We start from the raw sequence: 25,916 nt of genomic DNA on the forward strand, positions 1-25,916 counted from the left end.
CTTATTAAAATACCCCAGTTCCAAATCTGTCGGCATTCGGAGGTCATTGTCTCCGGCCCAGCAGTGTCCACTGTGATATGAAATAATAATACAATATGTTGTTTTATAATATAGTTTTATTTGTAAATTCTTCGATAAAATAATGTATGCATAATATCCAGGGTAGATTTTTTTTTTAATGTCCCTGAAGCCATTTCTGGAGGGAGTATATCTGGTCCAGTACAGCAACACGGGAAGTGCCTCCGGAAACAGCAAGTTCCTCAACCGCTGCCTCATAGTCCCAAATTTCAGACATGTCACCAGATAAATGCTCACTACAAATAGAAAATATATTACAATAAGGTATCAAAGAATTGCACTACATTCTTCTATATACGAGAATTACAAAAAAAAAAAACATAATAAAATATTTATTAGTAACAAATTACAGACTGAAACTGACAAAACAGGGGTGGGCCTTCATTATCTCTTTGTATGTTTTTTACAGTGGTCTACCTTTGTATCAAATGGTTTCAGATTTAAGAAGTAAAAGATAATAATATTTTTGTAAAAAATATAGGTTTTGGTAGGTACCTGATATTGGTAAGCTCCTCCTTAGTAAGCAGGTTGAGTGGTATTTTACGTGCACCAGCCTTAGCTACTACAGCCCCCGCTATGTGATGTGCGTTGCGGAAAGGAACATTGCGTCCTACTAACCAATGAGCCAATCGGGTGGCTAACTGATCCGTTTCTAAAGCACCTGCACATCTGGCTTCATTTACCTGGATAAAACCAAAAACAAACATTTAATTTTTTGACAACATATTGAGTATGTCTAAAAGAGGATTGGCCTACTACTCGGTTAAAGTGTACAATCTACTTCCATTGTCCATAAGGACAATTAGTAAGTACTCACAATATAAAATTGCTATTAAGAAATGGATAGTGGAGGTGGGTTGCGCACAGATCGATGAGTGGATTAAGCCAAATAGGTAAAAAATTGTGTACTGTTTATGAAATTAGGTCTACAGGCCTATGTAAATTAGTTATGTTTTTTATGATTATTTTAGTTTATATTGCTTATTATGTTAATGATAATTAGGTTTATTAAATTAATTACATTTTTATTTCATTATTATGTTAACTATGTTAAATAACTAATTAAAGGCATGTTTTACTTATTGTAAAATGTTTCCCTCGGCACGGGACACCCCAGTGAGGAAACATTATTCTGTATAAAAAAGAATATAAACATTGTAAAAGTATAAATAAATAAATGTATATATTTACATCAACAGAGCTGTAGAACATTTAATGATTTTTTTAAAATTATTATTTTAAGTTTTAAAAAAAAGGGAATAACCTGCTAAGCTTCTATTTTAGAGGCTCGTCTGATGGTGAGAAAGAAAAAATATGGAAGGGATTTATGAAAAATACATGATTTGAGAAAAAAATTGAAAAAATCTTTCTTCGATTGTTTCTTTCAACTGGCGGGAATGGAACCCGAGTCAAAAGTTTCGCAATGAGGAAATTCAGTGGTTTTAAAAAACTTTTTTTTATTTATTGTTAATAGACTATCGATCTATTCCAAAAATGTTTATTTTTTATTTATATGTATCTATTATCTTTATGATTTTTTAAAGTACTAAAGTAAAGTAAAGTAAGTAAAGTAAACTCACTGTCAACAACTTGTGATACCACGCGAGAAGTAATTTCAAAACTTTAAAAAATCGTAGCGATGATCATACGATACATACAAATATATATATTTTTGATTTGTTTTAGCTTGATAATCTATTGACAAATAAAAAAATAATTAAAAACCACTGTACTTCCTCATTGTTGAAGGTCATGCAACATTTTCTAAATATGAAATGATTGTTTTTTTTTTCAAGGATTAACACTCTAAGCTCCTATTTTAAAGGTTTGTCGGCAGGTGGAAAAGTGGGGATTTGGAAAGAAGTTATGGAAAATACACCACAACACCTAGACCTATTGGTGGGAAACAAACCTGTGACCCCAGTTTCAGAGTTGGCCGTCTAACCAACTGCGCCACGGCGCCTGTTGGTGCAATTAGTAATGGAATACTTACTGTCAGTGTCTTCACTGTCCCATTAACCACCTCCAGAACTTGACATATGGTATCGAATGACTCAAAGATCATCTTCTTGTCCCCCTGGAGATCCTTATTATAAGTGGAGGGCAATGCATGAAGGGTAGTCAACATGGCAGTACAGTTGCCGAGAAGGGGACCCACAGCAGCTCGAGCCAATTCCAATCCATCCGCATTCCTCTTCTGCGGCATGAGGCTGCTTCCCGTGGAGTATTCATCACTGATGCGCACAAAACCAAACTCGGATGTGCTATACAGAATCAGATCCTGAGCCAGTCTGCTTAAGTGAGCTCCACACAGAGTACACCAGAATAGGAATTCAACTAGAAATATTCTGAATTATTCAAGTTTTACTAGTAACTAATTATGCAATGATAATAATAATAATAATAATAATTATGGATAACTTATATAGCGCCATTTTCGTAATATAATACCTCAAGGGCGCTTTACAAAGTGATTATATAAAGATATAAATTTAATTTTAATTTAAGAAAAATAATGTACTTTTTCGTATTACTTTTCCACCACGTGCTAAGAATTTATTCAAATGATTTAGAGAACAAGTGGGTTTTAAGTTTCTTCCAAAATATCACTTCACTCTCACAGTTTCGGATTTCTGCTGGGAGAGCATTCCATGCCGTAGGGCCTGCGACCGCAAATGCACGTTAGCCGAATTTAGTGCGCTGTTCGCGTAGAGGTATAATAACTTTTCCTTTCAACGTAGATGTAGCTGATCTAAGCGTAAGACGTCTGTCAGCTGATGTGGAGTTGGCAATGTGTACAAATGTCTGTTTCATCAAATCTTTTTTAAAACCATCGTAATTCCTATTCCTTTGTGTTTTCCTTATTATGTACACCAGAATTTCATTTTGTTTCAAAATAACAAGCTACAAAAGTGAAATTTAAACTAATTTTAAACATTTATTTAACAATTCCCAGTAGTAATATAATTTTACTATTCGCTTTTAAAATTCCCTACATAGGTGCAGAGAAGTACGCACAAGGAAAGAGTGATAGTGAATATTTTTTAGGATTCAAAAAAATATTTTGTGGTCATGTTATATTTTTTAATAAAATTAAAGTACAATAACTATGTATTAACATAATTATGGTTTATAATATTTATTAATCACAATCTCTGACAAATATTTCATTGATTTAAATTTAAAATGTAATATAGAATGATTCATTACCTACAAAATCTCTGTTGCCAACTGCATTCATGCTATTCATAGATATTTTAGTAAATCCCAATTTTTTGGCCATTTCTTGGCGATCAACTGGATAGGGGTTCCCAGCAAGTGCTCCGCTTCCCAGTGGTAATGTTCCTGTCCTCAGAGCCGTAGTCTCCAGTAACTCCATGTCAGCTTGCAGACTCCAAGCATGACTGTTACAAGCTTCAAGACTTACTTACATAATAGGGAAGTATCACGATTTTTTTTTTACAATTTTAATCAATGTGGGTTTACAAAATGCTGTTGTGTAAATTTTTTTTTATTTTTTTTAACTGATAAGTACTAATGTAGCATAAAAAAATCATTTTGAATTCTCGCAAAAGTGGTCCATTGCATTAGCCACGCCTCTAATGCGTTACGATTCGGTTAATATTTGAACTTTGTGACCATTTAAATTTAAATAGAACATTGTCACGAACCTTGATGTTGCAAGTGTCAAGGCCAAATGGGTCATGTTATGGTAGACATGTTTTTTAACAGTTTGATTTTAAAAGTTATGTATTAAAACATTTCCCCACAAAACCCATATTGATTTTGGAAAAAAAATTCTCAATCCATTTCACACATTTTTATTGGTATTCGTAGTATGTGATATTTCCCTATTGTGTTATTTATTTTTAACAAGAAAAATTGTAATGAAAGCTTGTATTCGGAACATATATTTACTATATAAACATGAATGATAACATATAAAATACAATGACTGACAAATGGCATAAGGATCTGCCACTAGCATAATGAGGAAGTTTAGTGTTTTTTTTCAATATTAATTTGTTAATAGACTATCTAACTAACCCAAAAAAAATGTTTTTATTTTTATGTATCAGTGTTATGATTTTTTCAGTGCTATAAGTTTTGAAATTTTTTAATTACTCCACCCGTGATGTCACAAGCTCTCATCGGTAAGTTCTGCTGACTGGTAAGTTGGCTTCCTGGAAACCAGAAACCTCAACACTCTGTCATTGATTGATTTGGAAGAACTTATGGCATAGTTCGAAGTAGTCCATTTTTATTAGCTAGCTATTATTATCATTAGGAGCTAGGTAGAAGTAAAATGGATTGTCTCATTCGCCCAAACCAATATTGAATCAAGCGCTTCACAAGTGTATAGCTTATCTTAAGTTTTTTTTATTTTCATTGTGCGTTTTGTAATATAAATAATATAGACGTACATATATACCTTGTTTTTAAAACTGTGAATATTTTGTTAATTATAATATATTATACATAGTTTGTAAAAGAAAAATATGAATAAATAGATTCATTTTTGAGAAACTTAGCCATTAAATGAAATACTCAAATTTTACCACATATAAGAAAACATTTTTATGTCCAATTTCCCATAGCAATGAACTTTCTCATTTCAATGAATATAAAACATAAAAGACAAACTGAAGTCATTTCTACCTGAGTAAGAAGTGACTCCACCTGACTGGTTGTGCCCGTTGTAAATGAGTGTATCCAGGCAGCAAGATGTTCATCTCATACTTGGCTCGATCCAGTATTGTCTGTATGTAATTACCAAAAATTTATAACTGATTATGGCAACAGCAGTCCTCTAGATTTTGTAACTTCAAATGATTATTTTCCAATTTTACTTTTTTAGTATATTTTGTCATCATTATTAAACATTTGAAAGTTATATACATATGTATTGCTTTGATGTGTATTGATTTTTGTGAAATAAAAGATATGTATGAGATTTTAACGATGGAGGTTGCAGGTTGGTTTGTGTAGAATCGTAAAGTTCTGACTTTATCACTTTATCTTTTGACAAAAGTTTACCTTTAAAAGTTCCTTTATCATTCCCTGTACAGTTGGAATGTTATTTAGCATCCAGAGTCTAGTGTCGGTAGTAGCCTGGTCATTGCGACTCCTTCCGGCGTGCAGGCGTCGAGCTGGCTCTCCAATTATTTCTCCGAGTCTCCTCTCTACGGCTGTGTGAACATCTTCATCATTTTCAGTTAGAACCATCTCCCCCTTCTCCCACTCTTGCTCAACCTAATAATATTTGATATTTTAATACAATCACAATACTTATTCATTATTAATTTACACCTATGTAGATAGTAAAGTGTTGATCCTTTATACTCATATGTAAACCTTGAAAGTTCAATAGGTGGCGTTATTTTCTTTCAGTTGTTAATAACGGTTTTAGAAAATTGGATATAACTTGTTATAAAGCAGGTTTGCACCTCGAAAAATCCGATCCTCTGATCTTCGACACTACCACGAAACTACAACCCGTCTCGCTTGATTGACTAGCTGCTCCGTATAATGTTTCGTTTAATTACCATTTTGCTAACCTAACCTAATAACATTTTGTCTACCTTGTAGTCTAGCGTTTGACATATCTCAGGTTCGATTTCCAGCCAGGTTGAAGTGAAATACAGTAAAACTCCAATAATCCGGATTAATAAGTGCCAGACGTTATCACATAAAATCTAGCTTAAACGTGTCCAGCGAAGTTAATCGCTTTGACGAAGAAACGCGCTACCCGTTAGTACCCTTTTTTATTTGTTATTATAAAATCCCCTTATTTTTTTATTTCCTGATAACTATCCTGATATTTAGCAATCCGGATAACTCGAGTTCAAATAAATGGAGTTTTACTGTATTGATTTATAAAGATGCTTTTACTCCACAATAATACATTGTCCCTGGACTGGCACAAATTGTAAATTCAATATTTTTGCCTTCATGAAACAAATCATCAAGTATGCTGCAGTGCTGTATGCACTATTAGGTGTGGGTAAGAAAAATATGATGATAACCTAAATAAATTGAAATTAATTAGCAATAAAAGTAGTCACATTTTGCCTAGTTATGAACAAACAATGTAAGTGACATATTGGCAATAAGCTTTGAGCAAGTAGGTATGCAGCTTTATTTAAAAGTTCCTCTATCTAATTCACTACTAAAATAAAAATTATGCAATGTTGAAAATCTTCTACATAGTTAAATAATGACATCACACTAATATGAAAACATCTTGCCAATGTACGAAACCTCTAAATATCTGTAAAATTCTGTCACCAATCAACAATATTAGATTTTTTGCTTCCATTTATTTTTTTACTATCTCTAGTCTTATAATTTGAAAATGTCTGATTAATGAACGGGACCATCGATATACACCACGTTATATATTTAAGCCAATACTTTTACCTTCTTCAATCCTTCAACAATGGCATTGCAATCTTCTTGAGTGATTACGTTTGCCTTCAGCAAGGCCTCTGCATACACTCGGCTCGCTATTATGTCCTCCTTATACATCCTTTGATCCACATTTATAGAGTTGTTGAGGCGGACCAAACATGGAGCTGTACTCCCGGAAAAGCAACCTCCCCACAAGCGACCACCCTCAGATTTCTTCAAAAACCAAAATCGTTCAAGCATTACTATTCAAAATTACCATTATGTTCGTAAAAATATGCATAAAATGTATATATTTTATTTTTAATTAAATGTGGTGTTTAAAAAAAACATGATACATTAAGGTAATGGAAAAATACTGAAAATATTTACAAAAGATAAATAACAATACATTTAAATAATTTATAACTTTTCTGTATACATGTTCTCTTTTGAATGCTGTTTATAGATACACATTAAAATATATATATATATATAATAAAATGCAAATAATAAAGGTCGGATCTAGCGCCCCATCACTTATTGAAAAGGGGTGGGAATATTCATGTTTGTAAATTAATATGAGCATATTATTCTCCCCTCCCTTGTAAGCAAGTGTTTGGTTCTATGTGCCAACTAAACCTACCATAGGTCCGGCTCTGAGTAAGTACTGGCAATGTGCAGTCCATTAAAATCTTTAATAAACCTTTGCTTATGTGTACCTGACAGAACATTTTCAAATAATATTCTAGTGTCCCTACTAGCACAAATGAAATGTATATGTACACTTGGTTCACCGGCAGGCACTGACATGTATGTACACTTGGTTCACCGACAGGCACTGACATGTATGTACACTTGGTTCACCGACAGGCACTGACATGTATGTACACTTGGTTCACCAACAGGCACTGACATTTATGTACACTTGGTTCACCGACAAGCACTAAAACATTGACATAGGCTTATTAAATATTCTAATGCACTGTACTTATTTGCATTTTATTTTTAAATGATTGTCCTCTAAAAATGCTGAAATATAGGTGTATCCTTGTTTGTACTCCAAGTAAGTAAATTAAAATATGCAAAAGTGACTCAGGTTATGGCTTATCTCAGGTAAAAATCCTGAAAAGAGAAATTAGTTGGTGGGCTCGTCTACCACATTTGAGGTCTCGGGTTCTATTCCAGGAAAAGTTGACATGAAATATTTATTAACAAGTGGTTTCACATTGCAATATTTTACTGTCCCTAGACTTGCTCCTGATATGTAAAACTGACTACTTTACCTTCATGTGACAGATGATTGAGATGCGCTTCAATAATTGGTATACCAATTAATTTCCCTATGCACCTTTTTTTTAAAAATATTTACACGCATAAAATACATATACAATTTTTAGTTCTTCCTGCCCAGCCACTGTTTAATTTGAGAAAATAAATGGTAAATTGAACATATTGTATAAGTGAATCATTTTATTTATTTTTTTTAATGTATAATAATAATTTTAAAATATTCAAAATAATTCAAACAAAAAGTTACAGCAATATTTTTTTTTAAAAGGAAAAATTTACACTTCTCGGGTGCGAATAATAGTATGATGACTCCAAATGAATAAATAAAAAAATATAAAAAAACAAATGTTATTTTACCTTTGACATTGTTCCTTGGATAAAAACTCAAAACGAACTAACGTGTCGGCACATTTTATATGAACAATTTATTTACATGAAGTCATTCTTGAAGATAGTATTTATTTTTATCTCCTAGGCTTGACCGAAAAGGTTATCAAACGAATGAAATTGAGTTAATGATCAAATTTAAATATTGTGACTTTTGTTTTTGAAGTAGGTATCATGCTTTACGCCAAGTTTTTAATGCAATTCATTAAAAAGAATAAATATAAGTTATTTTTTAATAAAGTTACGATAGTCAAATATCTCAAGAGAGGCTGAGATTTTTTTTAAAAGGTTTAGAGATGTATAAGAATTTACTGGCTGTGAAAATAATGTTTTCAAATACAGGAAGAATGATAAATCGCTGGCTGGATGCAAAATTATAAAAAATCATATTTACAATTTTAAATTGCTATCCTGAAAATTTAAGTAAATACAATAAAAGTTCTGCATCCAGCCAACAAAACGCTAAATAGTATTATGTGAAGTGTTTATTTTTGTGAAGTAAAATAGTTGAAACCATATTTGGCCTAGAGAAGACTTGTACCGAATTTTCCCACTCACTAGGTTCACTAACATCAAAGAAACATAGATATTCAAAGTCCACCATCCACTCTACTAACTGAGTTATCGAAGAGGAGCTGTGTAATATGACAAATTTTATACAGTGTGTAAAGTAATCACTAAAGTCAGCCAATGACAGGCCATATTCCCTTTTTTTAAGTTATCTCTGTTCAGTACCTATTTGTTGATTATTTTGATTTCATGTTTTTGCAAATATTTAAATATCAATAAGGTAGGTTTTATTTTTAGAGCCATATTTATTGCAGTTATTTATAATAAATACACAACTTTTTTCATATTCACGTCCCGATTTGCTATAAATAAAATTCGTGTTAACCATGAGTTCTGCGGCAACCGTGTCTATATAAAACAATGGTAATGTACCACTCAATTTGAAAACTGAGATAACCCGCTTTTTCGGTGAGTGCCTAGTCCTATACGGGACCAACACAGTCGACCAGATCTCCGATACTTTCAGGTTGTGGAGCGGCTCATAGGTAGATACTTTTTTCACGTTCCTGCTTTCCTTCCATAAGTAAAGATAGCGCAAAACATCAAAATCATATACTTAATTATAATTTGTTGTAAGAATTTAAATTATTGTGGAACGGAGTCTCCGATTCATATTTTACTTGAACCCTGGTCCTTTTAATTGTCAGTATAATTCCATTGATATTAAATCTCGCATCACAATTAGGTAGAGAGAGAGTAAATTTATATACTTACGAGAACCAAATTTTAAAATTGGGCGCGATTATGAAATGGTGCGGCATCCACAGAGAATCCACCCTGTAGCTGTTTGTTGTTGTCCTCTCAGAAAATGTGAATACTTTCCCATCTTGTTTTGTTATTTATCTATGCACTTTAGAGTCAAACGTCAGTGTCATCATACTTAATGTTTATTTCTTATTTATTTCCTTATGTTTAAATTATGAGGATATGCAATTTAATATATTTTCGGCAGCGAGTGATTCGTAAAAATTGATAACATCAAAACAATGGTTCGTAAAATATATTATTCATCGCATTTTAATGTTAGCCCCGAATTACAGTTTTCGATTGCCATTTGTATCTGTTTAATATCCGTGTTCCTCAGAGCCTTCGATTGATGTCATCGATGATATCAGGAATCGACCACGAAACGGAGGTTCTAAAACATCGACAGGAACGACAAAAGGTTTTGGGCAGCTTGTTGAGCGTCGTCCAGGGCTGCCAGGCGCGTTACGGGGGCAAAACTGAACTCGCGACCGAGGATGATATCAGGTTACAAGATAATGCCTCTTCAATAAAAAAATATAATAAATAATCAGTTAAGTTAAGAAATAAATCATTTATTATTTTCAGGATTTCAGAGTTGTGTGATAGATGGGCGAGTGTGCTGTCGCACGGACTGCGGCCGCCACAGCTGACCTCCGCTCCGTCTTCCCTGCAAAACATTGTCTCCGCTGGAATCAATTTTGCCTTTAATATAAATTACATAGGTAAATATTAACACATTCTTACAGCTGTTAAATTACTAATTTAGAATTTTTTCACTAGAAACTAGAGTGAGTGACAAATTCTTCAAAATAAGGCGATGAGGATTATACTCAAAAGAAATATCTATTCTAATGTAGAAAGAATGCACAAAGAAATTGGCTTGCTCACAGTAAAGCAACAAATTAAATATAATGTAGCAATTTTTATGCATAAAATAATTAAGGGGATGAATAAAATAAAAACAATATTATAAAATTCAACCAACAATGTCATACATATGAAACAAGGGGTAAAAAAAGATAAGATTACCAATGAGGAGAAAAACAGAATATCAAAACTCATTGTACAAAGGATTGAAGCTGTACAATGAGTTACCTCAAGAAATAAAGGAAATAGAAAAAATCGAATTATTAAAAAATTAATTTGAAAAAATGTTATTGAGAAATTTTGATAAAAAAATTGTAATATTATTAAAAGTTTATATTAGTTCTTAAGATGTTATGAACTAACTTAATAAATAAATAAATTTCAGCTCTTTTAATTCACAAAAGTCAACAGATAGAAGAGTTGAGGAAATGTTACACAGTGTGTAAAATGGCAACTTAAACCAGCCAATGACAGAACATAAGCCCTGTAAATGCCTAGACTTCCATATTCCCTTCTCAAAAATGTTTTCCCTCTTTGTTGCAACAAATTTAGATCTTAATAATTCCCTAGGGAGGAAATCCAGCCTGTCTACAAACATTTGGACATACTTAAAACATTGTTGATTACACTGGGCTCCCATCGAGCCATTCTTTTCTTTTCCAGAACAACCCCCATGCGGAAGCTATAAATATTCCTCCAAAAAATTTAAAACCCACTTGTTTTCTAAATCATTTGAATAAATCCTTAGCATGTGATGACAAAGTAGATTGTTTTTCTTAAATTACAAATTAAAAAAGTTGAAATCAAATTTATTTATTTTCAAAGCGCCCTTGAGGTATTATATTATGAAAATGGCGCTATATAAGTTATCCATAATAATAATAATAATTCCCATGAATTTTGTTCACCTTAATATGTTTTACTTTTACAAGCTGTTTAATATTTATCTGCGAATAGTCAATTAGAGATCTACAATTGACATTTGGTAGATTCTACTTGGAAGGTCGAGCAACCATTGTTAATATAAAAAGGGACAACCGATGACGTAATTACTTATAATTATCTTTTTTTAAGGTACTTCCTTGTGGAATTACGCTCGCCTACATCTCACTCGACACGAGGAAGAAAGGTTCAAGAACTTGAAGCAGGTGAACACCCCCACGGGACATTTCAAGGCCTTCCTCAGAGCGGCCCTCAATGAGAGATCTCTCGAGAGGTAGATTCATGTTTCCAACGGTGTATTGTTACACAACATGTTAATAGCTAATAGGAAGATAGCATTTTTATTTGTGTAAAATTTAATTAGTTTGTTTTGCAACTATGAAAAACAAAATAAATATATGATTTAATTCAAAAATACTATTCAATTTATTGAATTTTCAATATAAAATCGACACTGTCCATTGATAGTGAAACTATCCGGCTGTACGTCACTATCGCAGGGACTACAACAATAAACTACGGCGTTTGTTTCCTACACTTGACTGTCAATATTTACAGAACTTCATGAATGTGTAAACGTCAAAACTCTTCTTCTTTAATTGCCTATAGAATGGTGAGGGAGTGACGTGTCTGTTTATTACACGTCAATGCATGTTGCCAACAATATTTATTTATTTATGATTTATATACCAATATACCAACATGGCTTTTGAAAAAATGCATTAACGTATTAGTTCCATTTTTAACAGATTTATCTAATACATCCATGGAGCGCAGCATTGTTCTGAGAGCCATAAAGAAAGCAAATGTAACTCCACTTTTAAAAAATTTAGATGTGGAAGATCTTTCCAGTTTTCGCCCTATTTCAAATCTTCCCATCGTATCAAAAATACTAGAAAAAATAGTTTCTCATAGACTCGTTAACTATATCGAGCGGAATTCTTTATTTTCGGTAAGGCGATCAGCACACCGACATTTCATTCCACGGAGACGGGAGTGATAAGAGTACTGTCTGACATTATAACGGCGATGGACTCTGGTAATCTGGTGTTGATGGCTCTTCGGGATATGAGTGCTGCATTCGATACTGTAGACCATAATATTTTGCTTGAACGTCTGGAGAAAACTTATGGTATCCGTGATCAGGCATATATGTGGTTCAGTTCATATCTTAATAAAAGAGAATATGCAATTGTGTTCCAGGGTAAAAGCTCAACCAACTTTCGGGTGTCTACTGGAGTGCCTCAAGGGTCAGTACTCGGACCACTTCTCTATCTCCTTTACACTAAAGATATAGAGAACATTATCAAAGAATGTGGATTGTAGTCTCACTGCTATGCAGATGATACGCAGATTTATTTTTATTGCAAACCAGGCGAGAGAAGTGTGCTTGTCAATTTAATTGATGGATGCATCAAGAAAATAGGAATCTGGATGGCTGAAAACAGACTAACATTAAACCCATCAAAAACTGGAACAACTGTGGGTGGCTTCAGCCAGACGACAGAATTTGATCCAGGATACAGCTCTACCTAATGTAGGGAGTACCGATTTACCCACCGTTAAACTACTGGGAGTTTTACTCAATTCTGACCTATCTCTTGAGGCTCAAATTAGTAGAACAATAAGTTCATGCTTCTACCAGCTGAGACAAATTAAATGCATACGCAAAAATTTGCCGGTTGATGCCGCCCGTCAATTAAAAAATGCGTTTGTAGTGTCTAGAGTCGATTATTGTAATGGTATCTATGCAGGTCTACCAATTAACAAAATGACTCGCCTACAATCTGTATTGAATTCCGCAGCGAGACTTATTTTCGGAATCTCTAAGTTCAGTCATATCACTCCACTACTTCGGGAACTACACTGGCTACGTTTTCCAAAGAGGGTCGAATACAAACTCTGTTGGCTTATGTATAAGTCACTGCACAACTCTGCTCCGGAATATCTAAGGGAACTTTGCATTCCAGATGAACTAGCTGACAGGCGTCTCACGCTTAGATCAGCTACGTCTACGGCGAGAGGAAAAGTTATTATACCTCTACGCAAACAGCGCACTAAATTTAGTGAACGCGCATTTGCGGTCGCAGGCCCTATGGCATGGAATGTTCTCCCAGCAGAGGTGCGAGGCTGTGAAAGTGAAGTGATGTTTCGGAAAAAACTTAAAACCCACTTGTTCTCCAAATCATTTGAATACATCCGTAGCACGTGACAACAAAATAAATTGTTTTAATTAAATTACAAATTTAAAAGCTTCAGTTAAATTAATTTAACAATAGAATCACTATGTAAAGCGCCCTTGAGGTATTTTATTACGAAAATGGCGTTATATAAGTTATCCATAATAATAATTATTAAAAAACCTTAAGAACTAATAAAAACATTTATCTAAAACATAATTTTTTCAATTGATTTTAAAGCTATATAATATATTATATTTTTTATTTCTTCGGGTATCAATGTACAAGTTTAAACCCTTGTACAATGAGTTTTGAGACTCTTGGTAGTCTTATAGCTTTTTATCGTTGGCACTGTTTTCTTAACATTATTATATTTTAAAAATAAATAAACATTATAGCAAAATATTGGAATATTTAAACAATATTGTGTATTGAAATATAAAAAAACACATAAAAAGGTTTTAAAAAAAAAAAAAAAAATTTAAATGCCAAAAAAATAATAAAAAATGTAATTGTTTTCATTTCAGTATGCATATTTTTTGCACAGGTAGTAAAATAATTCATTTATCAATATTAGTAACTGTTTTCGATTTCAAAGATTTTATTAATATTAGTTTTATGCATATGTAAATTCTTAATTTTATATTACATGATGTAAATAATTTAATATTTTCGGTAAATTATTTATCGTTCAAAGTATTAAAACATTATTTCTTAATATTATTCCGGATAATCCTTTGATAATAAGTTTTATCATGATTGCATAATAAATTAACGAATCTCTGCTCATAAATAAATACTATGTATAATAATTTATTGCTTTAACCCATTTGAATAAACTTGCCTTTCTTAGATATCTGCATAGCTGGGTCGGGCACTCCTTGGTGACAGAATATTATGAAGAATGGGCTCTCATGAGAGACTTCGAAGCCACAAGCTTACTCCCCAATATGGCTGCCGGTTGGTATTCTAAAGTTTTTTAAATTAGCGACATTGATGTTCAAGTCAAGGACCTTTTCATTATAACATTTTCTATCTCCTTAAAAAAATATCAAAATGAAATACAGTAAAACCTCATTTTTACGTTTTCCCGCTTTTTACACCGAAATGTTCAGGACCCATTTTTCTTCATACATTCTCATGCAAATATTCCCCCCAATTAACGTTTTTTTACACTTTTCATCACCCCGGTTTTACGCTTAAAATTTTCGAAATTCATTTGATGTGTCAAAAAGCCAAAATCACGTCGTAATAATGATGCCGCAGTCCGCGCGCCACCGCGTGTGCCACGCAAATGAAGAATAAAAACAGGTAAACAACTAATAAATTATAAATTACTGTCTTAACCTAAATTCAAAGCAGGTGCAGTGTAATTGACCTTTTTGTTTAAGTATCTTCCTTTAGGGTTGTCTTAGTTTTCAATGAACAAAACCGTCATATTGACTTGTACAAATCATGATACATAATTGACAAAGGTTTAGAAACAATAAATTTTTAATAACATTAAATTGCGATGATTAAAACATAACAACATAAATATTTAAAGTTATAAAAAAAATGTTTTAAAAGCCGCGATCTATGTGACAGTTGTTTTTAGTGATGCCACAGAAAAAAAGTGATACCATATAAATAAAATTTCCCAACATTTAGGGGAAAAAATATTGTATTTTATTTTATCCAAATTCAAAATTCCATTTTCGTTGTTTATCATTTACACATAAAGTAATTTTAACACGCTGTTTTTAAATCAAATAAAAAAACAGATCTCATAATATTGTTTGAAAAAATATACAAATATTTTTAGTGAAACTATTAAAAATAAGTATAAAAAAAAATAATTGGCGATTTCCACTTATCACCGTTTTCACAATTTTTCTGGAAGTATATTTACACTATAGTTTAGCAAATCAATAAAAATTTTATGTTATTCCTATTTTTTCCATACATTTTTCATTTCCTCATTTTAGCGTTTTCCTCAGTTTTACACTTTTTTTTCTTGCTCCCTTGAAAAACGTAAAAAGGGGTTTTTACTGTATAATGAAAATTCTGCGACTTCTAGTGATCGCAACTCCTCACCCACTATAATGTAAAAGCATGTTTTGTCATTATAGGTTTGGTGTGCATACTCTTTGCTCTGTCAATTGACAAAGCTGAATTGAATGAAATCCAACCTGTGCTGGAGCAAAATCCAACTGTGACAGAACCGCTTATTGCTGTTAAAACCCCAGTAATGAAGATCAATACAAAAAAAAAGACGTTTCGGCAAGTCATATCATTCGATACGAAAGAAGAAAACGAAGAAAGTGATTTAGATAGTATTAAGAAACCCGCAACCGCCCAAACTTCAGCTTTAAGTAATATAACAGCTCCCGTCACTAACTGGAATAGTGCTCCTCCCACCTGCGTCAGCTCCCCGGACCCGAACTCAGTATTCGCTTATTCTTTATTAGCTTCTCAAAGTGAACCCACAACTTCCAATAATTATGATGTGAAAAGAAAACACTTTTTTTCTGAAGATTCCTCAACTTCCTTGGAAAAGGTGCTAAATGAAACCCCTGGACAAATACTCGCTAGACTTTCCGAGAAAGCCAGAGATATTTTCTCTAGCAAGAAGAGTTTGACGGGCTCACAAAAGGACTCGGATATTTCAAGCGTTAGTGGGAACAGAAGACTGTCAGAAAGTGATAGCGAAGGTGGCCCGGCAGAGGGAAGTGTGTCCTGTTTAGAGTTGTGCTTTCCAGATGATGAAGGGGGAGAGTCGGAGGATGCCCATTTTCAAGGAGCACTCACCCGTCAGCAGGAAGATTACCTCGCTTTGCAACTCCGTATCACCCAGTTAGAAATAGCGCACAAAGAAAAGCGCAGTAAAATGGAGAAAACAATTATGGATTTAAATAGGTAATATTTATAATGAAGTAAAATATGTTTCCTGTAACATTAAATTGCGCTCTTTGAATTACTATGTAAATTATGTGTTATTTATTTGTAGAGAAAATGATAGATTAAAAGAGCAACTCAGAAAATATGTATCCGCAGTTCAGTTGCTCAAGCGAGACTCTTCCCAGGCAGATGAAGTAAAGCAATATGAATCTAAATTGGTTCAGGTACACATTTATTAGTTTTGTATTAAAAAGAATATTCCCTACTTCCGATTACTATAGAAAGGTTTTACCCATCATTGAAACTTGTATATCCAGCTTTATTTAGAAACCAGGCAATCTAGCCTGATCACCTGGCATGTAAAATCCATAAACAGAATATATTGCTTGGCTGACCCCGAATGCAAGAAAAGGTTACCAGTTAAAAAGCACTTAAATGATATGAAAATGGAAGTTTTAACAGCACATTCTCAATATATTGTTTTTAGTAAGGCTCAGGCTGTATAATAAATATTCAATAACCAGGTAACAATGGGAAAATAAATATATTCTGTTAAATACCATTGTTACAGGTAGCCGAAATGCATGCCGAACTGATGGAATTCAACGAGGTTCTTCAGCGTCGGTTAATGGCATCGGGAGTGTCCCAAGACTCTCAATCCCCAGGGAGGGAGATTAGCAGCAATGTCCAGATTTGGATCCCCTCGGCTTTCCTCATTACCAGTGGATCCAAATCCTTTCACGTTTATCAAGTAATACACCTTTCTTATATTTACATTATCGGTGTGGCTATTTTCAAAACCTATTTTCATTGCGGCCAATCCAAGGTGTTTTCAAAACAACCTAAAAATCTCAAATTAAAGTTAGAATTTTAGATTTTTAAGTTGTTTTTGGGGAAAAAAAAATTATTTGTGTTACTACCAAAAGGATATTTTATATGATATTCATTAAATAAGTATGTACAAATGACACATTATGTATTCTAACCTTATACATCTAAGATTTTAACACAATTTTTCTAAGTTCATTTATTTTTATGGATTTGATATTTTTTTATAAATTATATCAAAATATAAGTTATTATCTAATTAGAATACCTGAAATGAACTTTCCTGTTATTTTCACCCTTGAAATGATTTCTTGTTATTCCAGGTATTTCTGAAGATATTTTCTGAAGAATGGAATGTGTACAGAAGATATTCCGAGTTTCGTAAATTGTATTCCGATCTGAAGAACACACACCCAGATATTTCTCCATTCAAATTTCCCCCGAAGAAAGCTCTCGGGAAGAAGGTATTCAATTTTTTATGTTTCATAAATACAAATACAATGAAAATATTTTATTGTTTTCTTATAATTCAAAATTATGCAGTTGTTAATTAAAGAAGTTAAGATAAGGTATGTGGTCGGTGGCTGCACTGATGAGCATCTATTTTCTGGGTATATTTCTGTACCTCAGAGGCAGACGGATGCAAATCCAAACGTCAAATTTTCAACAATAGTTATTTCTAATAATTCAGAACATTAATTTGTATGTTCAGTATTTTAATTCATTGGTTCTTTCATTATAAGACTTACATTTTTTCAAAATCAACGGGCATGATTATAAACTGGATACAAAAATCGAAATGTCATTTCATCAAATTCTGGATTTGCATCCGTCTGCCTCTGAGGTACAGATTTTATTGTTTATTACTTAATGGATATATTTTAATTGACTTTATTTTATTTAAAAAAAATTATAAATGTTCGACCGATACAAATGAAATAACCGAGATGAAATAATCACTAGGGAAAGTAAATCTATTCTATATCCAGCATAAGAACGACCTGCTACAATACGAAATTAGGTTTGTCCTGCGCATACCTCTTCCCCCCCTACGTTTTCTTCACCTGCAGTGCCCATGGTTACGGCGTCTATACTTGTACAAGTACATCAGTAACTCGTCGACTGTCTAGCGAAGCGCTTGCTTTACAAAATCTTAACCCATTCAGACCCTGAGATAAAATGGATATTCAAATTCGCTCTTACCAATTGTAAAAAACAAAAGAGGACAGATAAGCATTCGAATTGTAACAATAATGCATTTTGTAAATTAATGATGTAGATACTGTAAGTACTATATAAATTAACGGAATGTTGATGTTGATTAATTTTATTAATTTTTATAGGTGGTACACAAACCTCAACGCACCATGATTATTAATATATATTAAAAAAATAATGTCTGACAACCCTGATATCTCCCAAACTTGTGTCATTCACACAATTTCTGGGCAGACTGGTATTGGGGTGCATTCTGTAAAATATACTTTGATTCGGTATTCGATATTCGAGAACTGGGGAAGTTAAATCGCCAAATCATTCGGTCATCTGAGGATTGTTTTTTTTTTAATGGCAATGATGATATTTTCAATTATGGATCAATTCCATAAACGATTTGATAAATCTGATGCCACATAAAATGCAACATTTATATTCTAATACTATACATTTATATTCTAATTTGGCGGCCTCCGTGGTGTAGTGGTCAAGACGCTTGACTCATGCACGGAAGGTTCCGGGTTCGATTCCCGGTGAGAACACAAAAATTAAAATTTGATTTTTCTCAAGCCTGGTTGTTCTGTAATGTAATTCACCACTGTAATTGGGCCTCCTGGCCTGTTGTGGTGCAAAAAAATGAAATGAAACTATAGCCATACCTATTATCACCATTATTAAATGTATAAATTGCTATCATGTTTTTATTGTGAGTAGGTTATTAAAATAAAATAGAAATAAAATTAATGAATTAATTTAATTCAATTGATCAATCGGGATTAAATGTGTTAAGTTAATAAGTGAGGGAGAAGGCGGGACATGCGCGGACGCAGGTTGTTCTTACGCTGGATCTAGAATAGACATTTATAGAGTTTATGACTCGTCATTGGCTGGTTTAAGTAATCACTCTACACACCGTCTATTTAGATGAAATTTTTAAAGGATTAAATTCCAGTTCTAATTTGCCGAGATTAGGACATAATCAATTGTATAATATATTTTTAAAAATTAAAAATAAATTAAAATTGGTTTCTAATTATTTTTTATTTTTTTAATCACCTAAATTTAGTGTGTAAAATTATTTTTCATTATTCAAATTAAATGTTGTTTTAAGCATAAAGGTTGTATCTAATTTTAACAAAATAAAGTGTTTTTTTTTTGTTAAAATTTAAACAACTATTAAACCGTTATTTATTTTGTTGTGCGTACTCCAAATAAAATTATTCAAATGAAACACAGTTAGTAAAATTGCATTAGAATACATAATAAATAATATGTACATACTTATTTAATGAATATCATATAAAATATCCTATTAGTAGTAACTTAAATGTTTTTTTTTCCCCCAAAAGATTTTTAATTTACTTTTTATTTTTACATATTGTGACAATTATTATTCCTATAGGTGTGTCACTATTATCAATACGTATCACCCCTTTCCCGAAACTGTTCAGTTTGGCATATTTATTTTCAATTTTATAAAACTAATTTAGCAAAAATGTAACATTTCTTTACAATCAAACCGCAAAAATAACAAAACACAGAGATTTTAAAAGCTCCATTGTACCCCTCACTGCAGTATTGTCAATTTATGATCAATTGACGACAATTGAATACACATGGTCTGTACCATCACCTTATTCTAGTTTTCCAGCATAACAGCGATGAATACAAAGTTAGTTCCAAATTGAGACTGCGGCCAAACGTCCCAGATCTCGCTTCGAAAGGAAGAACGTAAGAATGAAGTAGCAATCGTTCGACAATAAATTATTTATTTAACTTGCAGGAAGCGTGGGTGGTGGAGAGGAGGCGGGGAGCGCTGTCCGCCTGGCTGAGGCACGTGGCGCTCTGCCTCCCCCAGCTGCGGGAAGCTTCCACCAAAGCGCAACTGATCACACTGCTTCCCTTCTTCAAGTAAATTCACCTCCTTTTTGATTCAATTTATTTCGGTATCCCTGCAGATGAAAAATACATTTCAGTGTGTGAAATAGAACAAGAACAGCCTCATATTGTAATGGTTGGCGTATTTGCCATGGTCCCAGATTCGATTCCTGGCAGTGTAAGACCCTACAATATTTCATTGTCCCTGGACTTGCACCTGAAGCGTTAGACTGATCACCTTAAATAATCCAGATACGCTGTAATGCTGATACCGTTATTTTAATTCATGAACAGAATTTATATTGAAAATATTGAATATTTATTCTAATTCATTTCCATTCCTATGTATCCTGGGTATGGGTGAGTGCATTTCGAAGTTGGTCTGTGAATTGTTGCAAAAAAATATAATAAAATTAACATATTAGTGAAATAATTCTGATTATATTTTGTGTCAATTACTATAATACTTTGTATTCTTCTTAACCAAATATTGTAAGAGCCCTCTGGGCGTTTATTAAATAAATAAATAGATGTAGGCAAGGAAACGATGATTATATTTGTGCGCCATACTAATTGATTATTTGTTTTTCAGAGATTCCAACAGTGAAAGTATACCCAGCACTGCTCTGTGGCCTGCACCTTCTGTCTAACTTTACCCACCTCACTATTCGGACCGACGCAATATTATATAATTTATTAACCACAAAGTTAGTGCTTTAAATATAAATTTTCTAATACAGTTTTATTTAGGCTTAGGGTGCTGACAGTAAATCGCCCTTTTTCTGAAGGACTGTAATTTTGTAATGGTTTGAACACAAAAGCTAAAGTTTGGTATCACTATAGCTTATAGTCCGTAAAATGTAACATGATTAGAATGACAGCTGTCAGAAAAAGTGACGACACAACTTCGTAGTAACGTCAAAGGAGTTATTTATATTGACACACGAAAAATCATTTGTATCTGGCGTGATAATTTATTTTTTAATACAATCCTTGAAACATAAATCAACGTTAATATATAAAATCAGCGTAATTATTAAAAACCTAATTATTAACGACGTTCTTACAAGGTTACATCATTTTGCAAAAACGTTAAGAGATGGGACAAATTGATCAATGTAAATTGATCGAATAAAAAAAAAAATCATTTGATGTTGTTCATGAAAAAAGTTAAAATGTCCCATTTTTTGTTGAATAATTGTGTTAAACACACTATAACAGGCTTGTTTTTGCGTTTTTTATATAAATTTTCGGAAACAGAGTTTCATGATTGCATGAAATAACTGATAAAATCGATTTGATCAGTGATCAATGATTTCCATCACTAATGAAATTAGTTTGACCGCTGTCATTCTAATCGAGCTATATTTTAAGGACTATGGTTATGATATTTTCGGACAGCATGGTACTTTTTTAGATTTACTAATAACATAAAGTGTAACAACAAATTTATTAAAAATGATCCACTGTGTACTTTAGGTCGGGTATAGTGGATCACAAATGAATCAACAGGGGCTCATTCTAATACGCTGTTAATAAATATGTATTTAGACTTAATTGAATATGTGAGTAGCATAAGAAATACTTCTTATAGCTGGGTACTACAGTATTAGATCCACTGTACTCTATACGGCCATTTTGATTTTCTAGTTAAACAAACACAAATTACTAAGTTTGTTCATGATAGTGATACTGTTATATGCAAATCAGACAAGAAATAAAGAAAACTTGCCTTTAAAATTTATTTTTGAGACAAAAAAGTTGAAATGGACCAGGTGTGTAATGTGTTTGCCCTATGAGACCTTCTCACTCTAAGCAAGATTAAATTGTATTGCTTATAATTTTACACGCAGGGTACTCTATCCACTTTACCCACCCGAGCCACTGTCGGCACCTTGAACCTACATGAAAATTGAAAAAATTATAATATGCCGGCTTTCTCATAATTAATAACAACAAAAACTGTCCCACGAACTAAAATAAATTGTACATTTAAATACAATTTCCAAAGTATTAAATTAAACTTTAATTATTTTATTTTGAATTATGATATTTTGCTCTTCCTTTTATGGTACAATAACAGATTATGTTTATAAAATATAATTGCACTAAAAAAATATGTTTTGTGTGTATATTACTTTTATTTATGAAGTATTAGGTTTTAATTAGTTGCAATTTACGACCAAATATTATTTTAACTGTAAATATTTAGGTTATCACTGACAAAATGTATTTTTTCGTATAATATTACAATCATCGCAATATTTTTACTAACGATTGAATCATTTCAGTTTTTTTTTCCAGCCGTTGGAAAATTTAAGAAATATGGGTGTTCAAATAAAGTAAATGTTACAGTGTGCAAAGTGGCCACTCAAACCAGACAATGACAAGTCCTAAGCCTTGTAAATGCCTAGACATCCATGTCCTTTCTCTGAACTGTTCTTTATCTCTGTTGTGTATGTTAATTTAGTATTATTCGAAATAGCATGTTGAAAACCTTAGAAGATTTTATTAACTTTAATTTAATGTAGTTATGCAGAAAGAACCCAGCCATAGAAAAGTGAAAATAATAGCACTTTTGTAAAAAGAGTTAATAATCAAATCTACACAACAGTTGGAATGTTTTCTACTTTGACAAATGATAAATAATGCATTCATTCGTTTTTTTGCAAAAAATAATTTAAATTATATGTTAGGTCAGTTTAATTATTTTTTAAGTCTGGCTGACCACAAAACCTAAGATATGCATTTTTCAGAAAACAACCAGCTCTAGTAAAACTCTGATGTATGTTGTGTCATTATGTATTGAACATTTTGTTTTAGGGTACTTAATTGTAAAAAATCACCCTAACTAATTTGTTGTGAAAACTTTAAAAACAATTTAATTATGTGTTAAAGGAATTTCGGCGATTTTTTAAAGTCTGGCTGGCCACACAACCTCAAATATGCATTTTATAGAAAACAGCCAGATCTAATATCGAATGATGCCTCATCCAAACTGAATGTATGAATGAGGTGACATTCTGTATTAAAACATGTTTTTTTATCATGGGTCTATTAATTTATAACATTAAAATACTTACATATTTATATACTTTAATTTATTTAAGAGAACCAGATTTCTGGAGGCATTAATCTTCCCATCAGCATCTATACCGTTCTGCAAATTGTGATATGCTATTTTTGTGATCAGCACTATTTTCGGAACAATTTTTTGTATGAAAGCGGGCCTGGCTGTTTTAAGCAGAACATAGAATTGACGTTGCTGCACCCAAAAACACCGATATCAATTTTTTTCAAAATTGTGCACTGGATGCTTTCTGCATAACCACATTCAATTCATAATAAAAATTATCCTATAGGTACCTCAGAAAAAAAATTGTACATGTAATATTTATGTACATATATTATAATGTATATTTTTTAAAAGTAGTACATTGTATCTTTAATCATAACAATTTTATAATAAGAGTAGAAATTATATAGAAAAAAATGTATTTATAATATCGAGCAGGACTCGATACACTGTCACTAATTTACACTGTTTAAAAATATTGTATTATACTTTAAATTGAATCAACAAGTAAGAAATATGCACAGCTATCATCATTTTTAAAAATGATGATTTGCAAATATGATGTTAATTTTATGACTTTTTTGGTGTTAAAATATGGCAGAAACGTGTAATATGCAACAATTGATTTTTGTAAATTTTGCCTTAATTTTTCGCGAAAATGCAAAAGTATAAATAGTATTAATTATATACGTACCTACTTTCACATCCATGTCCTAAGTTGCTGGAGAAAAATCCCTGTTAAATCACGACAAAAAAAGTCAATTTCACTTCATTGAATGTCTGGAAGATGAATTAAGAACAGCCAAGTGAAACAGACGCAGATGTGTCAATTTCCAAGAAAAATCACAACTGTTGACAAATTGTGAATCATTCAGAGAGAGCATTTTGCTGTTTTTTAAGGAATTTATTTAGAAAGTCGATACATGCAATCCCGCAAAATGAATTTACAAATGTCTCTTTTATTAATTGAAAGTTGCAATTTTTAAAGAGTATGTATTTATGTATACAATATAATATGTAGTATGTAATTATACACTGTGGTATGGGACATCGAAAATGTGTTCTTATTATAACTAAAATCTCAACTTCAAAATTAGTTATTCGCGTAGATTAGGAAAACAAATCAGAGTTATTATATATTTATGTAGCTGACCTATAGTCGGACCAATCTGGTACCTTTGATATCCAGGTATTGTGGAATCTTAAGTTCCCATTTATTCATAAACAAGTATCACATTCCAGCTGAATAATATGTATGTACAAAGTATACATAATTTTTATACTTGAATCTGCATTTTTGCAAGAATGATAGCATCAGATGAATTATTTACTGTAAAAATGGAAAATTCCATGGACAACAAAGCATGTTTATTTCATAGATTTACATTTTGTATATTTTTGACTAAGATTTATAACTGCGATAAAATAAAATACTAAAGAAAATAAACGCCCTATTTTAATTATATGTATATTGTGGGGGCAAATCGTCAAAATAAACGATTATGCACAGCTTATCAATATAAGAAAATGAATAAAATAATTGTTATTTTCTATAAATCACCACCACCGTTTATATCTTCCTACAAATCTATGAAGTTCGCCCAGCGCCCAGCCCGTTCTCAGTGAACGATGAAACTAGCCGATTACCTCACCTTATTTCTCCATACAAAAAAGTACACTATATTTTACATCTTTAACCAAAGTCAGCTTTTTTAGTACAAGCTTGCAGATTACAAATATTATTTGAAGATTCTCTATTTGGAAACTAGTACTTGGAACATTATTTCCGAAGTACTATTTGTCTTTGGTATCACATGTGACATAGGACATGGGACATTCGCAGTGGCCATTTTTAGCATTATTCATTTTAAAAGGAATCGGCCAGTGATTGGTGTTAAAAGGTACTGCTGAATGTCGTTGTGGTATTTGTCAATAAACTTTTGTGCAAGTATTGTATTAAAATGGTGTAGAATAAAGCTACTCACGTAGTCGCAGATTCACATATCGGAGGTCCGAGGTCCAATCCCACAACTTGATTCCCATTTTGTAATAGTGAGTTATTTATAACTCGTTGAAAATGGGCCCCAAAATTGAAATATTTAGGTAAATCACAAGAACACAAATACTTCTTTATGTGTGTGTTACCTCCAAATAATTCAATCAGCCACCTACTGAGCAGCTAGGCTTGTTATTAAATGCCGGCATTCAACTGAATGGCTAGGCCGTTCATTGAATGAACATTTAACGAAAGGGTTGAATGTCGCTTAGCCTCTTTGATTTAAATACGACAGTAATAATCCTTTTATTTTTTATGTGAAGTTAAGAGTAGGTTGGGTTAAGTTTAAGAATGTTAAGTATAAAAAACTTTTTTTAGGATTATGTATTTAACTTAACCCAACCTATCCTAACCTAACTCGGGGGCTTTTGGTTCGGCCGTTTCCAAAGGGCTAGCTTACTCCCAGCTAGCTGTTGATTAATCTTAATTGATTCAAATAACAGCTTAGCCGTTCAGGTGAATGCTGCCATTTAATGAACAGCCTAGCCGCTCTGTTGCGTGGCTGAAACAACTGTTTGGCGACGGCAAATGC

The 25,916-nt window shown here is 32.4% G+C and overlaps 2 protein-coding genes across 3 annotated transcripts; one reads left to right on the top strand and one right to left on the bottom strand.

The window, feature by feature from the left end:
* Positions 1 to 98: 98 nt before the first annotated feature.
* On the bottom strand, positions 99 to 8,247 carry Argl (Argininosuccinate lyase). Of its 2 annotated transcripts, XR_015822937.1 has the most exons (9): positions 8,116 to 8,247; positions 6,499 to 6,702; positions 5,116 to 5,331; positions 4,738 to 4,838; positions 3,289 to 3,482; positions 2,600 to 2,982; positions 2,072 to 2,415; positions 574 to 761; positions 99 to 314 (listed from the first exon to the last, which is right to left on the bottom strand). XR_015822937.1 is itself a non-coding variant. In XM_088230213.1 (8 exons), exons 1-8 carry the CDS (start codon positions 8,122 to 8,124, stop codon positions 176 to 178), a joined length of 1,395 nt encoding a protein of 464 aa, XP_088086339.1. In that variant the 5' UTR covers positions 8,125 to 8,247; the 3' UTR covers positions 99 to 175. The 2 variants fall into 2 exon arrangements, 1 of the variants encoding a protein (XP_088086339.1); XM_088230213.1 differs by lacking the exon at positions 2,600 to 2,982.
* Positions 8,248 to 9,562: 1,315 nt separating this feature from the next.
* On the top strand, positions 9,563 to 22,214 carry LOC148279262 (sorting nexin-29-like). The gene is made up of 11 exons (XM_088230217.1): positions 9,563 to 9,704; positions 9,800 to 9,966; positions 10,048 to 10,184; positions 11,404 to 11,545; positions 14,305 to 14,411; positions 15,563 to 16,349; positions 16,441 to 16,555; positions 16,903 to 17,082; positions 17,483 to 17,623; positions 20,158 to 20,285; positions 20,845 to 22,214. Exons 1-11 carry the CDS (start codon positions 9,702 to 9,704, stop codon positions 20,900 to 20,902), a joined length of 1,965 nt encoding a protein of 654 aa, XP_088086343.1. The 5' UTR covers positions 9,563 to 9,701; the 3' UTR covers positions 20,903 to 22,214.
* The last annotated feature ends 3,702 nt before the right edge of the window (positions 22,215 to 25,916 follow it).

Source organism: Micrasema longulum, unplaced genomic scaffold (assembly GCF_059751315.1).
Source record: "Micrasema longulum isolate JH-2025_06_02 unplaced genomic scaffold, ASM5975131v1 h1tg000740l, whole genome shotgun sequence".
NCBI lineage: Eukaryota > Metazoa > Arthropoda > Insecta > Trichoptera > Brachycentridae > Micrasema > Micrasema longulum.